The following is a 15,903-nucleotide window of genomic DNA, read 5'->3' as shown; positions in this document are numbered from 1 at the left end:
TGGTCTTTATTGCAAGGTCCATATGTTATGATTTCTCTGTTGTATTTCAAATTAACAATTTTGTTCACATTACTAAACTTGCATAGGTGCAAAATGTAACTAGCTAACTTTATTTAATTCCCTGTATGTCTAAACAATTTTTTTTCTCTATGAATTTTGACCTATATATTATCCATATCTTTAGTTATGTATAAAATACCACTGAAAATACCCAGGACTTTATTTAATATAAATGGATTTTTGAAATACAGAACACAGAAGAAACGTGTTTTGCCTATGTAGCATACAATTTAGGATGTTAAGAAAAAACACAAGCTGTTTGTGTAGCATCTGATGTAGTCCTGTAAAAAAAAAAGGCACTTTTCTATATTACAGCTTGTGGTCTTCTGTGTCACCTAGAGCTTTGTTAATCCCAGCCTCATTACACTCTGGAAGTTACAGTGCAAGTGTTTTTCAAATAATTAAGTTCAGACACAGGTTTTACAAGTATTTTTCATTTTGAAGATATGAAACAAAAATACTCTTATGGGGAAAACTCTTGATTGGGAAACGCACTGCAACTTATTAATATTTCTGTGTGAAAGGAAAAGCTAGAACTCACTTTTTTCCTACATGGACTTTGAAATGCTCCTCTTAAAGGATATAATTGAACTCTGCTTTTTCATTCCATTTCAGGTTTTTCTTCTATCATGGCAAAACCTTATGAATTTAACTGGCAGAAGCCAGTTCCCTCTTTTATGCAAGATGGAGCTGTGTTTGATAGATATGAAGAGGTAAGAGGCCAGTTGCCTTTCATTTGCTATTCTCTTTTAAATATGCAGATGTGATAGAATATTTCATGGTTTGCTTTCATTGTACACAAAGAAACTTTCATTTTATCTGGTAATACCTCCAGAAATGTCTGTGGGGAGGCAATACCAACACACTTTATTGCTGTACAGTTTTTTGCTTTTAAAAGAAACGGCTTTAAAATATATTTAATCCCTCTGATTTGAAATAAGCCCTGAGGAAGAAAAGGGGAGAATTGGATCAAAATATCTGTAACATGCATAAAACTCATCTTTGCAGATTCATAAAGCACATTATTGAACAAAGTGAGTCTCCCATTTTTTGCACAGCTATCATATGGAGGGAGGGAGAATATATTGCTTTTTTAATATATAAACTGAGGACCTGCATATCACAAGGGAAAATGAGAGAACACAGAATATTTATATTCTGATCCAAATGCACCATTTGAGATCTGGAGGGGTTTTATCTATTTCAGAAAATCAATCTGCACTCTATCTGAAATATGATTACTATGATCCCACTTTCAGCTGTGCTTTAATCCAAATTTATTAAAGGAATGCAAAACAGGGCATTTTACACAGCTGAAATAAAGTGCTGAGAAGTTTACCTTATACTCAGCATTGATATGGTGATAAGAACAATTTTATCAGGGTCTATTTTTAATCTTGTTTGGACAGGAAATCTCTCTAAGTTGAAGGTATCTCTGTAAGTGCCTTCAGGGATATTAGTATTTGCTTCTTATCTTTTGAAATGTAAGTAAAAGGTATTTTTTATCACGAGGCCTGCCAAGATAGGGTTAGCTGGTTTACCCTGTATTTTCAGTTTTGTTGCTAGATAAACAAATAAGATACCGATGGACATGGAATTCCTTAGAAAGGAGGTTCAGAAAAGCTTTATTTTCCTTCAGCAAATATTTGCTCAAGGAACAGCCCGTGAGGACCTACGTGAGAGGGTGTGGCCCACATTTCTTCTTTGGCACCTTTGTTGTGAGACAGAAAAGAGATTTTAGTGCTCAAATTTTGGTGTGATATCAAAAATACAGTTGGGAGCCTGGATTGCTTCCTCTTCTGCACACATGGCTGTCAGTTTTCAATTAAGGAAGTCAGGAAGTTCTGGATCCTTCTGTCCTTCGAGAAGTGATTGATTCTGCACACTCCTTTCCTGCATTTTAGCTTAATTTATGATGCACTAATTGAGACTGGAGGTGTGTGGAGGAAATTTCTTCTTTAATTCAGCTAATCTGATTTTTTGCCTTGCCCAGTGTCTTTGGAATGCCATTCTTTCCTGATTTCTTCTGCAAATCAATGTCCTCCAAACTCTGCTTGTCCGATACTCTGGCCACAAATTGCTCACAGCATTGACACTGCCATAGTCTTAACAGAAAAGTGCTTCCCAAATTCTGAATGTTAAAATGAAATGTGGTCATTTGACCTCGAAGGTAGTATTGGCAAATTATGTGTATTTTCACCTTTACGTGGTTTGAAGCATTTAATTTTCAATAATTTTTTTAAAATTCCAATTCATTAAGGTTTTTTATTAGGTAAGAATCACTGCTTTTATTAAATAAAACATCTTCATAGTTGCAATGAAGCAGGAAAATACTAATTAAGTGCATCCAATTGTCTCAAGCAACAGCAAGAAGACAAATCATTAAAAATGATCTTTTTCTTTTTAAAGCCTGCCTCCCTCACTTTTGTTAGTTTGGGAATAGCAAATTCTGCAGGAAGGTATTTGGGAAGAAATGTAACAGTCTTTTATTTTTGAACAATAAATAAATTTATGATATTCGTCAAACTGTCTGAAATAATGGTCTGTGTTTTCTTTTCTATAGGAATCTTTTGTCTTTGAAAGCAACTGTCTCTTCCAAGTGGATGAATTTGGTTTTTTTCTGAGCTGGAAAAGTGAAGGAAAGGTATATTACAATTATATCAGGAATATATATTAGATATTATTGCATTTGATTTATATTCTGGCTAGTTTTGAAACATCTAAAATACCGTGTTAATTTATTTACAAAACTAACCTTCATCCTATTTTTTTTTTTTTAGAATTGACAGAAATGAAGTATTTAAGAGGGAAATAACAGATATTGAAGGGAAATATACTGTTTGTATTGTTAACAGTGTTAACAAGCGAGATTCACTGTTTATTTTTGCTGCAATTCCTAGTGGAGCCGTGTCTCAACAGACCTTTGAACTTGCACCTATTTTTATCATTTCAGGAAGGACAGGTATTAGAATGCTCCCTGATCAACAGTGTTCGTTTTGGAGCTGTACCAAAGGTACTCTGTGGTTTATACTCTTCGTTTAAACAACAGATATTTAAACTGAAGGTGAAATACAGGATGACATTCATTTCTTCAAATAATACCAGCAACACAGTTTTTTATTTTGTAACCACAATCTAAGATGTTAAGTTTTGAATTAATTTGCTGCGCTTGCAGTGGGCAGGTTCAGCTGTCCGGTCTTTCTGAAGTAGTACAGGGTTCAGGATGAGGGGAAAGCTGAACAACAGACATTAGGAGCACATATCAGGAGTTTTTAATTACTTTGTAACAATGTATTGTGATACTTGTTTTACAGATCTGGAAAAAAAATGTTTCATTTTCCAAATTTTGTTCCTGTCTGGTTAAAATTTGTTTTATCTTCTTGCACTGTTGACATAAAATACAGGAAGTTTTGTTTACATCCTTCTTTATGCAGTTAAATGGTCTGAGAGGGCAGCTGGTCACAGTCTGCCTTTTTGAAGAGTATCAACAGAAGTACTTGCTAGGAATTCTGGAGGAACCCAAAACTTTGGGAATATCCCCAGTGGTATTCTTCAGAAGGAGTACTTAGGATTTTCTGCAGTGAATTGTGGCCCTCCCTCCTGCAGACCTTTAGTTTAGAAGATTTGTTGGGACTGTACATTTCCACTTCCACGTGTTAGGTGGTTTTGTGGTAACTGTAGATAACTATCTCAATAATTCTCTTGGGAATGCACAGAATAAGATCCCTCCCCCGTAGAGGAGGGGCATGAGAAGGGGTGTTGCAGACAACCCATGAGCTGACAGCCATACCAATATGCTTCAGACTTCAGCTCCGTCTTTACCTAAGGAATTTACTCTATAAAAAAATAAACCCATTAAATCTCTAGTCCTTGACCTGCAGCAGACACCAGCTTGTATGACATGTCACTAAGAAACAGCCAAGAAGTCACAGAGATCATAACTCTCAGGAACTATGGACTTAACTAGATTGGAATAATTAACTTAAGAGATTAATACTGCTCCTCTGTTTCCGGTCCTTGGAGTGATTAATTTTTCTTTTTCGTGATGAAAACATGAGTTCTCACAATCGTGTTCCCAGCTGTTAAAATAGATCGTTTTTCAGGTTTACACACAGTGTTTCGAAGTGAAAGCACTCGTTTGTTATGACTGGCAAAGGTTTAAAGGTGTAAATGTATATGGAGATGAAAATGCATCTTTGCCATAGTGCACTGCGTAACAGAAATGTGGCAGCTGTAACAAGGTGTTTATTCTGTTTCACAGGATCCCAAAATACTGACCGCACTTGAGGCCGTTGGAAAGTCAGAAAACGAGCTGGAAGGACGGATAGTGTGTGTTTGCAGTGGCATAGACCTGGTGAACATCAGCTTCACTTACATGGTAGCGGAAAACACAGAAGTAGCCAAGGTATTTCACAATTAAACAGTGGGGGGGAGTTAAAAATAAAAGAAGAGCTCATCACCAGTGCTCAGTTGTTTTTCCTAAGTCTGCCTGCTTGGCTGACTGAAATACCTGGCTTATTGTCTGCTGCCTCACTCTTTGGAAAGACAGCAAACATCCATTTGGAGCGCTCTGTGACATGTCTGTGTGCCATGGTGAAAGGAAACAGTGGGTTTATCAGCCTCTCTGTGCACGGCAATTTATCAGAATTAGATACTGAGACCAGCAAATATAAGACAGATCATTCCTTCAGTTGTTGAGTATCTCCGTGTGGGGCTTGCCCAGCAGACTGTGTGACAGTTATCCCTCTGTCACAGGGATGCTGAAGGGAAGTGCAGTGACTTCCATTTTCCTGGTGGGTGGAGTTCAGCCCTCCAAAATTCTGTTCAGCGATAACTTGATTGTATTGTGTGGTTCATATTATTTGAAAGGACAAAGGCAGGAAAGAAAATTCTCTGCAGTTAAGGGGATCCCAGTGTACCCAGCTTCTTTTCTGTTTCCCGTTGGCATGGAACAGTCCCAAGGAAACAATGGCACTTTTTTACACGTCATCTTTCCTGAGAGCTTTAAATTGCAGTTCACAATGCAAGTTCTGGGGCTCCACCTGTCCTGGTACTCGAGCTGTCTGCTGTAAACTGCTCTGAGAAACCTGTTCCAGAGTGCTGATAGTACCTTAGATTCAGACATTCAAGGGATTTTAAAAAAACACATTCTTTGATTTTCCTTTCTGATTGTATGTATTCAACTTAGGATTACAATCAGTTTTGCCTGTGAGATATAAATATTGAGTAGTGATCAGTGACACACACCTGCTTTAAAACTTTCTTCTGAATGCAGCATCACTAAATCCCTTGGCAGACCTGCTTGATCCTTCGTTGCTTTGGATCCATACCTTTGGAAACACTGGCAATACTGAGTGAACTCCATGATAGGAGAAATACTTGTATAACTTCCATGGGTACACTAAATTGATTTTATTGTGTGTGTTTTCAGCAGGCTTTCAGGGAAATAACGTGCCACAGTTATGTTTTGAAAACATTGGAGAGGCAAAGAAAAGGATATGTTGGCAGCATTCAGTTTTATACTTAACCCAACAGTGTCTCTGATTTAATCTGAAAACAGAAAGTTGCAGTTAAGTTTCTCAGCCACCTTAGATCTCAATAGGCTGTATTAGACTAATTGGTTTGTGAGGATGTTGGCCAGTTACACAGACTGTCACAGGAGATGAGCTAATTACCCTGCTGAAAAGATCTATTGCTTCATTAAGAGCCAAGTTGCCTACCAAAAATGGTGTGTAATGCTGCAGTCCGCCTGTGGGGAGGCTCTGAGAGGCCCATATATGTGAGAGTCCTGCACTTGGGAACCTTCCCACCAAAATATATATCCAGAACTGTCAGCAATGATGATCCACCTGATCTGATATGATATGTTTGAGGCACGAGGGAGAGGATAAAGCACATCAAGCCAAAAAAATCAATGTAGGGCTTTCTAAGTTACCTTCGCTGAGTAATTTGGTCTGTACTGTATTGGCTTTTCAAATATGGTAAGTACATCAATTTGCTACTGCAGTTCTGTGGTAAACTAAAATTTTCTAGGAGTTATTTGCACATAGAGCTGTTCCTACTTAATTCTTCCTGTTTTGTTCGTGAGAAAACATCTTTCTTCTGCGACACAGTAAATCTCTTCTTGGAGAAATAAGCCTTTGCATGGTGTTAAGTAGCTATGCAGCTTTTATGCAGCAGTTTTAAATAGGCCTTGATTTAATCCATGTTCAAATGTAAGCCCCTCTTTTGAAATAACAGAGGCAAGATTTTGGAGAAAAAAGGGCAGTGATTGTAGGTTTAGCAACCCAGATATGTGTAAGGGATACACCTAGTTTCTGCTGTCCCTGCCCTGTTGCCATGAGGAAGGTGAACATTACTTGCTGCAGATCTTCTGTCCCTTCCTCAGATAAACCAAGGCCTGGATTGGTCAGTACCTGATTGGGATGCTTTAAAACAAGGGAATTGAGTGGCAAATCCCAATGCAAAAGCTCAGAACATTTCTGCCTAGAAAGAGGACAAAAGGGAATTCTGCTTCTGTAGATAGTAATTTACAATTGGAAAAGAAGTAATTGTTCCTCCCTGAAGGCTGGATTTATAATGGAACTGAGAAACCATGACAAAGAAGAAAATTAATTCAAGTTCCTGGCTTCTTCAGGCTATCCATGCAAGGAATGGTGTCGTTGGGGGGCAGGTTCTGCCAGGTCCCATAGGATGGGGCAGCAGAGTGTGGGCAGTCCCTTGGGGTGCCCCAGCTGTGGCAGGTGGGCACGCACAGAGCTGCTGCCTGCTGTGGGCAGTGCTGAACCCTCCCCATCACGGGCTGGCAGTTGTCTTCTGTCATCACCTCTGCAGTGGGGCAGCCCCACGTTCCTCTGCCCCTTGTGTCAGTGTGCTCAGCAGGTCTGGCCAAGGCATTGCTGAGCTCCAAGTACAACTATTCCAACAACAAGAGCGTGTTTATTATCCCTCCACTTGTCTCCAAGCTCCAACTCTGGTATTTACACTCTATCTACTTAAATTTTATTGGTGTTTTCAGCTGAGAAATTGGTTTTCATTTCCACTCTTAAAACAGCCACAAAATAGGGTGTACTCTGTCTCTGATTGCAAGCAGCTGTCGTGGTCCACTCCTAAAGCAGCTCCACTGTGGCAGCAGAGAGTGACTATAAAAGGTGGAATTTAAAACCTGATGTTTGGAATCCTGATTAAATCAGGTTGTATAAATTACCCTGAGCTAAAATTAAAACACACACACACACACACACATGAGAGGTGTGAGCCTATGTGTGTATTTTTCTTTTTTGCTTCCCAGATGGACTTGCTGGGACCCAGTAATCAGATGATGTGTTTTCCTCAGTCCAGGACATTTGAAAAGGCCTGTGGGTATTTAGGGGTGAATTTCCTTAGTGCAGAAGTGATGTAGTGCTGATGTGAGGTTTAGCCCATGGCATGTAGGCTGCCTATCCAAAAATGGCACAAGTCCAGTGAAGCTGTTGTACTTCAGCGATCCAGAATATGGATCTCTTGTCTTCTTTGCTCATCCACTTTGGCAATGCATTAAGGAGTTTAACTTAATAGATTAACCTAAGTCATGTTTTTTAACATTATGTAATATTTATGAATATCGGGGGTAAATTTGTCCTGACAGTTTTTCTTTCCCAGATCCAGCTGTGTTGTTGGAAAGGACCATCTCTCCAGCTGATGGGTTTTGCCCTTCTGCCAGAAAGTATTGTTCCCCCTGCCCTGCTGGCAGAGGGCTTCATGTGAACACTCCTAATTCAGAGAGCCATAATGTTAGGCTCATGCCACATATTCAGGGGCAAAGCTTACAACAGTGTTTAAGATAATCTGGCTCTGGGAAGTGCTGATTCTTCTGGCACAATTCCTCTGGCAGTGGGTCGGGATGGGAGCAGCCATAGATGTAAAACAGACTGGTTTTACAGTTTTTATTAGATTTGATAGAAAATAGGTATTTTCTTCAGGTGTGTTACTGAGACAGTGATTCACACACTGATGGCTTAACCTGTGAGGCTCCAGGATGAACAAACAACACGTGCAGAAATGCTGTATTACTCACATACTGGCAAACAACATAAAGGTAAATGCAGGCTTTATCATGCAGCTCATAATATTTATGGCATGGAAGACGACTGCAGCTGAAAAACATTTCATTCTGACATTCTTAAACTTCTCAGTGGGAATGATATTTTTAATTTTTCTTTTTTTTTTTCCAATTTGTTTAAAATAGTTAAATGGACCGTTATGGTTTTGGTGAGATGAAGCACTCCAGGCTCATCGGTTTTGTGGGTGTTTCTATGTGGCTCTTCTTGAGTTACAGAAAAATTGTGTTTCATAGAATCATAGAACAGTTTGGGTTGGAAGGGACCTTAAACACCACCCAATTCCAACCCCTGCCATGGACAGGGAACCTTCCACTAGAGCAGGTTGCTCAGAGCTCCATCCAGCCTGGCCTGATTGACCCGGATTTTTTTTCCCCACAAAACAAGCTATTAAGTATTTGCCCAAATCATATTGTTAAGAAGGCAGATAGGAGGTAGCAGAAGATTCCTATGGGAATATGCCACAAATACATTACAGAAAAGTTCTATTTTCCTATAGCTTTGGTTTGTTTTGATGTTTTGAAGCAAAACTTTCCAAGAAACCCGCAAAACATGCTTGAGCAGAACTCCAGAAGCCTACTGCTGTTCTCTGTATCCCTCTGTGTTAGTATGTATGTATTAGTTAGTATGTATGGCTTATGTCTCAAAGCCATACTGTGATAAACAGTTCTAAATCATGACTATCTTAACTATATGACCACAGCTTACCTATTTAGGTAGCCCTGTGCCATGTATGTAATACCACATTCTCTAGAGAGATCTTCATATTCCATCCAGCATTTCAGTGTCAGTGATTTCCATGTGCTTTTCTGCCTTTTGGTTTTCTTTCTTGGCTATGCCACTGCAGAATTATCAGTAAATTGAAAACTTTAGCCCTGGTTTTCTCTAGCCAGGAGGTGGATTTCACTGTGTAAAGCTCCACTATGTTTTTCTTAGTTTGCATACAAAAGCAGCCAAAGTGATTCTTCCAACCGCTTTCAGAGTAGACCCCTCCAGTGCTAGGAAAGCAGTTCCAGGGTGGAAAGCTTTGTTGAAGTGTGGTAACAGTCTGGACACATCAGGCAACTCCCAGTACAGAGTGTGCAAGCCTCACCTTTCCTGATGGAATACTTGAAAGTCAGAAGAACTCCTTTCATCTCTGTGCCAGAATTTTCACAGCAACATCCTTCAGGTCTGCGCTGCAGTTGGTCAGGTAGGGAATAGGTTTGGCACTGTCACTGACTGGCATGAGAGGAAAGGGAATTTTCATGGAACAGAAATGAGTCCTGAGACATCTGCATTGAGGGAAGAGGGACATCTGCTGGTCATGGTGCCACTGGATGAGGGCGAGTGCCAGGGAGTCCTGCCAGCCCTCAGCTGGCTTGGGAAGAGGTATTCTATTCTCCCTGGGCTCCCTGAACCCTCCAGCTGTCAAGCCCTTGCCTCTGACAGCCAGTCATATGCACTGAATACCAAAATCGGAGGGCAATGCCTCCTTTCCTGATGTGTGAAATAACTCTGGAGAGGCTGCACTGAAAAAGTGAAGGTAAAACCTCCAGAGGCCTGGATGATACTGACCTCATCAGTAAATAGTCTGTGCATGACCTTGTCTAGAATTTCATGAGCTGTAGGTTATGGTGATTTTTAACCTTTCATAAGTTTTGTTCTTTTTAACCCCCCCTAAATGAAAGGTTGATGGCTAAAAGAGGGTTGAAAGGCCAAACTTACTCATGCACCCTGCCACTGCTGCCCGTGTTTCATCGATGAACCTCAGGTAATGCAGGGTCACTAAGTGCCTCAGAAGCATTTGAGTGCTACAGCAAAAGCTGAGAGAGTGCTTCTTCAGTCAATTTTTCATGTACTTTCTCCTTCTAGAGATGCTTGACAGTGTTTGATCTTGTTAGAGAAAAACAACACAGGCTGCTTATTCCAACCTGCAGCGTAGATTTTGGCCTCTTGTGTCAGCCTGAGGGTCTGAACTTAAGGTGTGCTTGTGTTTGACTTTGTTTCTTTTCATGATTGTTGTTTTTCTAGGATTAGATAGCAGGGCCCAGATTCCTCTGTGAATCTGGAATAATATTTGTATATAGGGAGCCACTCAGGAGTTACATTGACAGATGAAAGGTACTGAACCATATTTTGAAAATTGGAAAATGCTCAACACTAGCATCAGTAAGAATCCAGTGTACCCTGATTTCTATCAAAAACATTTTGTACTTTCTGTAAGACCCAATTGAAGTGTTTCCTATCTACCTGAGAATTTCATCTTGTTACAGGATTTTCCTTCTTTGCAGAGACAGTGATTTGAAAATGCTGAGCGTGAAAGAAGAGAACTGAGGATCTTTATCCTTGTCACTTACATAAATTTACAGATCTTTCAGCTTCATCTGTAAAATAAGAAGTGCTATCATAGCATATGAGGAAGGTTGCTGCTGAATACTTCATAGTGTGTTAGCTGAGAGAAATCTGATCTCTTCTTGCATCCTTCCTGCAAGGTCATCAGACAAGTGTACATTAAATCTGGGAATGGTATATTGTCAGGAAAGCAATATGTTGCCAGCTTGACATTGAATTTTGTGCCTATCCGTGCACTGGATCACAGTGCCTTAAAAGTGATTATGAAGATAGTTGTTATTTGGAGACTAGGCTGGCTCAGAAGGACAAAAAATCTGTGTGTTTTGAATGTGTTGTTGAATTTGTTTGTTGCTGTATTCCTGGTTAATTTGGGACCAGCTGATAACCGTGGGCAATATCTGATGAAACGCCCCAGAACCTGCTTTAGCCCCCAAATGAAGGGCAAGCAGCCAGATGCTTCCTTGTGGTGCAGCAGTGTGGGGTGGAACAGATGGGCAGACATGTCTGTGGAACTGTCATGTCTTGCCCAGGGGACATCACACCGATGTGAAGGTGAGTCAGAGATGGACGGAGGCTCTTAGTTGGCTCCCTTGGTGCCAGCAGAGGTGTGATGCTTTTGTGGCTTGTCAGCGTTTGGCTGTAGATTTGTGCTCTTTTGCTGTAAGGGAGTGGAGTTCCTGGTTTGGCATCCCTATCAGGAAAGGGCATTAACACTGAAAAAAAGATTAGGGAGGCCTCCAAAGTGGGAATCATTGGGACAACTCCTGCAAAAATACCACTTGGTAAGTGGTTAGTGTATTAATTTCTCTCTCTACTTGCGAAGTGTTCCTTTTGGCAGCTTCTCTTGATGTACAGAAGTAACTTCAGAGCTGAGTGCAGGGTAACCTTACTTTGAAATGTTAGTTTTTGTTATGTCTGGTGTAGTTGTAATCCATTGCCTTCAAATCAGAATGGATCTGTAGGTGTTTGTTTCTGGTTGAAATGGTGATATCATCAGTACTGCGTCAGTGGTGGCTTTTGGTAGGAAAAAAGAAAAAGACTGAAGCTTATTCACAGCATGCATTTTGTGTAATTTAATTTTGCAAAGGTTTTTTTGTTTGCAGTGCCTGTGCTGTTGTGCTGTTATGGATCAGTGCTGAAAGGTGGAGGAGTTTGGAAGGGACTGCAGACTAATCACGAGGATAAATGTTTGTATACGTGTGACAGTGTTAATGCAGCAGCAATGTTACATTTTACTGATTTAAATAAAAACAAACCAGCCCAAACAAAAACCCCAAACCCAAACAAACCACAAAACCCCAAATGTAGGTTAGTTAATGATGAATTCTGACAGTTCTAGGAAATTGAAATCTATGTAAGACCTGTTCAGGCATTTGCCCTGAAATTATCACCAGCTCTATTCCTTTATCATCTGAGGTGAGAGAACATTTGTTGGAAAAGATAAGTGTTTCCTATATCTGTCAGTGGTTTCTAGTTATATCAGCTCTAATAAATAATATTATCTTGCCCCATGAACCTTGCTTTCTTTATCTTCCTTAGGCAGTACCCTCATCCTCTGACTACTGTCATTGTACTCATGCAGTTGGAAAAATAGAGATGGGAGGTCAGACTGTTCCTGGTTGTTTTCAAGCACAAAAACACACTTAAGAAACCCCAAATACTAGCTTTTCTCATAAGTCAGACTTCTATTTTCAAATGATTCTCAGATTCACTATTAGAATGCATATTTTATGCAGTACTTATTTAAAAGATCATTTTAAAAAGATTAATTAAAAAATGGATGTGGCTACTTTTCCTAAAACAAAATAGATTTAGTCTGTCACTAGTACAAGGATCTGCTTAAGTGTGTTTGTCTCTTGAAGTGTCACCTTAGACCTTGTTTTAGCCCACAAGGATTTGCTGCCTGCAGTTTACAGTGTGCCATTTCCCAAAGACATTAGTATTCCTCCAATATAAATCATGATTTTTTCCATCTGTATTGCAGATGTACAGCACTCATTCATGAAAAGAAAAATACACTCATCTGCATCTATTTATAAGTGTCAAATTCTGGATCCTGCCCAAGTCAGTTCAAGCTGCATGCACAGAATTTGGCCAGAAGCAAAAAGCTTCTTTATTCACAAGGTTAATGTTTAGCAGTGGACCAAAGCCCATCTCAGTTCCACCAGTGTAAATTATCTGTTGAGTAATCCTAGTGTTACAATGGCATAATTGAGATTGAGCTTGGCTTGCAGTGCTGTCATTTTTCCCCCCTTCCTGTAGCTTTATCCTGCCAGGAATTCTTGCTGAAATCAATGAGTGTTCATGTTAGGGCCTAATCCTTAAGCTGCTTCTATACACTACTGCAAAGTTTAGGTGCAGGCTATAGTAGAAAAATAGATCCATAAAAATGGAATTACATAAGTGAGTGCTGTAATGCTGCTGTTGGCTGAAAGCCACCCCAGTGATTATGGGAATGTTGTGCTTTTTAAGGATGAAAGCAAGCAAGCAAGCAGGACTTGAATATGTGACAGTTTTAGATGATGTTGGTGTCACACAGCAATTATTGTGCCTCTGGCTTGTTATTAGTTGTTTCATTCCTTTTCTAAAGCTGGACCAGTTGAATATCTCATCAGATATTACATCATGTTGCTTACTAATAGCTGATATTGCCCCCTGCTACTGAAAGGGAGGCAAATGTTTATATAGGCTATAAATAGAGGGCTTAATAAATCAATCAATGGACCACTCGCCTTGGCTGGCAATAAACTGATTTAAGACCACCACTGATGCTCCACGTGGTATTTGGGAGAATGGAAAGCACAGTCACTTTGTTTGGGGAAGGATGAAATGGTAATGGCTGAAATGTGGCTGGACTTTTCCATGGTATAGGCTGTGAAGTGGGCAGGTTTTTTCCTCAGCAGAAGTTATTGACATTATCCATAGCTCCAAGAAAGAGCCTTCCCCCAGGAAAAGCTTTCATACTTCTCCCCTCTCCCGTTTTCCTAATTTGGTGTTTCTATATTTTCCTGTTTTTCAGCAATGGGTAGAAGGGCTTGGATCCATCATCCACAACTTTAGAGCTAACAATGTCAGTCCAATGACATGTCTCAAAAAACAGTAAGTTACTTTCTTTCCTTCCCCTTCTCCTTTATTTTTCTGTATTTTCCTTCTTAGAATTGAAAAAAAAATTGGTTTTCATACTTCAACATTTACAATCACAAAACAGTGTAATAAAGAAAATAGTGTTAAATTACTTAGGAGTTTGTCTTTCATTGAGACCAAAGAAGTCTCAAGGCTATATCTGGCACCTGCCCAGTAGAAATTATAAAAGAATTTATAACTGTTCATTTGATTTATTGTTTTGTATGTTTTAATTATTGTCTAGTTTGTTCTTTCCTTGATGCATATGCAAGGGAAACCCCAGGAGACTTTCTTGTCTTCACACTTGTCTTAATTGCTGTACTGATTTTTTTTTGTGCTGCTTTTTGCCTTCACATTTGATGAACTGCTCTGCCTCAAGCACTAGGAGGTTACAGAAAAATGTTCTTCCTATGGAACAATTATTTTTTTGTACTCATTTCACAGACAGGGCAATAATCTTAAGCTAAACCTTAGTATCTAGATCCCAATTTTAATAAATAGTATTTAAAAAGTATTTCATTCTTAATTTCAGCTGGATGAAGTTGGCCTTCCTAACAAACACAAATGGGAAAATTCCAGTTCGGAGGTAAGCACAACTGGGAGTTCCAGCTGTTGTCAGGTACTGATTGTATAATGTTAATAAAATTCTGTGACTTCATAGTGCAATGTAATATCAATTATTACTAATGCATATGTAAGAGTAAGTACAGAACTAGACATTCTTAGCTGACCTCCTCAGTAAATTAGGCAGCTCTTCTTATCAACCTAATCAAGGTTTTTTTGTAGTCCATTGTAATGAAAAGTTCCTGTAATTCAAAATCACTTAGAGCATCAGATTTTTCATCTTAAAACTCTGGGATGGATTTTTCAGTTGTAAAATTTCATAAAATCCTTTTAAAAAGAACCATAAAAGCTTTCAGGCCAGTTAAGTAGAGGACAAAAAGGTACATTTTAAAATGTTCCTTGTAAAAGAGACATAACTCTGCCAAAAATACTTCTGCTTTTATAGGAACCCCCCAGATAATATTTGGTTTTCTGCACATGGTAAATGAACTGTTGGGTTAGTTGTTTTGAGTAACAGCAAAGCTGAAACAGTGTATTTCTTTCTGTACAGCTATTAACTATTACAGATTACTGATTTTCAGTCCTCTCTGGCCAGGCAGCAGTTCTCCCCCCTCCTGCTCTAGAAATTAATTCTTGCTGATACACTGAGCTGCTTTTCTCTTTATGTAGCACATGAAAACCACATTTTTGGGGCATGCTGTTTTCTCATAAGTAGAAACTCACAGAAGGGAGCATGAAAAGAGGCCTTTGTAAGATAAACTTCACATGACAGGGTTTTTATCAAGGGAGAAAAAGAGGATTTTGCATCCATAGAATATGCAGAAAGGCAATGGGCCTGCCAAGTGCTTTCCAGGTTTCTGTAGCCTCATGACTCAGGTGACACCTTGAAGGTGCTAAGGCTGCTTCAATGTATTAATCTTCCAAACTCAGCTGCCATAAAGCACCTTCTGTGCACATGTCCCATGAGGAATATCAACTGGAGGGCAACGACGAGGGAACAATGCTACAGGGACAAATTAATTTTCAAGACTTTGGAGCTTTATGCCTGTGTTTGAACACAGAGCTCTATTCCTCGGCATGAATTTATGGTTTGCTAGCTTGTCTGAAACTGTTTCAGCCTTTAAATATTTTACATCACATTTAGTGAGGCATAAATTCCCTCCATTGTGCTACAGCACCCTGATTTATGTATGCAGAGAAGTCTGCCTGGTGCTGAAGATGGACCAGTCCACTGGTTCCAGTGTATTAAATCTTTAAATTCAAATTTGCAGTGTTTCCAGGCCGACATAAATCGGCCTCTAGCAGCTTAATTTATTGCGAAAGTAGTTTGCTTGTAGTTTTGTAAGGGATCTGCCCTTCCATGAAGCTGAATCTCCTTTAAATCTGGAGGCTCCAAGGAACACATTATGTTGGTGTGGGTAAAAGGTGGGAATGTTTTGGGGCTCATCCAGGAAGCCCTGTATTGCCCACTGAAAGGACTGGGAGAGGTGTCAGTGAGGAGTGTGAGTGAAGGAGGGAAAAATCAGTCCGCTCTGCAGGAAAAGAGGGTGAATCATGGGAGAGCCAGGAGATGGGCCTGATCCAGCAATGAAGTGGGACACAGACACCCAGGTGTCCCAGCACTGGGCAACATGGAATGTGGGGGAATTCGCTGCTTCCCACTTCATCCCACAAACACTTAGTGCGGAAAAGGAGCATGGAGAGATAAAAAAGGGAACAGAAG

General features: G+C 39.7%; 1 protein-coding gene across 5 annotated transcripts in view; it reads left to right on the top strand.

The window, feature by feature from the left end:
* PLCB4 (phospholipase C beta 4) overlaps positions 1 to 15,903 on the top strand; it is a 168,742-nt gene that overhangs the window by 84,339 nt on the left and 68,500 nt on the right. For all 5 annotated transcript variants that reach the window (XM_029961664.1, XM_029961662.1, XM_029961663.1 and 2 more), the window contains 6 exons: positions 676 to 773; positions 2,624 to 2,704; positions 3,014 to 3,073; positions 4,322 to 4,465; positions 13,513 to 13,592; positions 14,149 to 14,202. In XM_029961664.1, the coding sequence (XP_029817524.1) occupies positions 690 to 773; positions 2,624 to 2,704; positions 3,014 to 3,073; positions 4,322 to 4,465; positions 13,513 to 13,592; positions 14,149 to 14,202 (503 nt within the window). In that variant the 5' untranslated portion in view covers positions 676 to 689. The remainder of the gene's footprint in view (positions 1 to 675; positions 774 to 2,623; positions 2,705 to 3,013; positions 3,074 to 4,321; positions 4,466 to 13,512; positions 13,593 to 14,148; positions 14,203 to 15,903) is intronic.

Source organism: Manacus vitellinus, unplaced genomic scaffold (genome assembly GCF_001715985.3).
Source record: "Manacus vitellinus isolate BGI_N305 unplaced genomic scaffold, ASM171598v3 scaffold_38_pilon, whole genome shotgun sequence".
In the NCBI taxonomy this organism is placed as follows: domain Eukaryota; kingdom Metazoa; phylum Chordata; class Aves; order Passeriformes; family Pipridae; genus Manacus; species Manacus vitellinus.
Note: the sequence above shows the minus strand (reverse complement) of the source record. Positions and strands in the feature narration are given on the sequence as shown.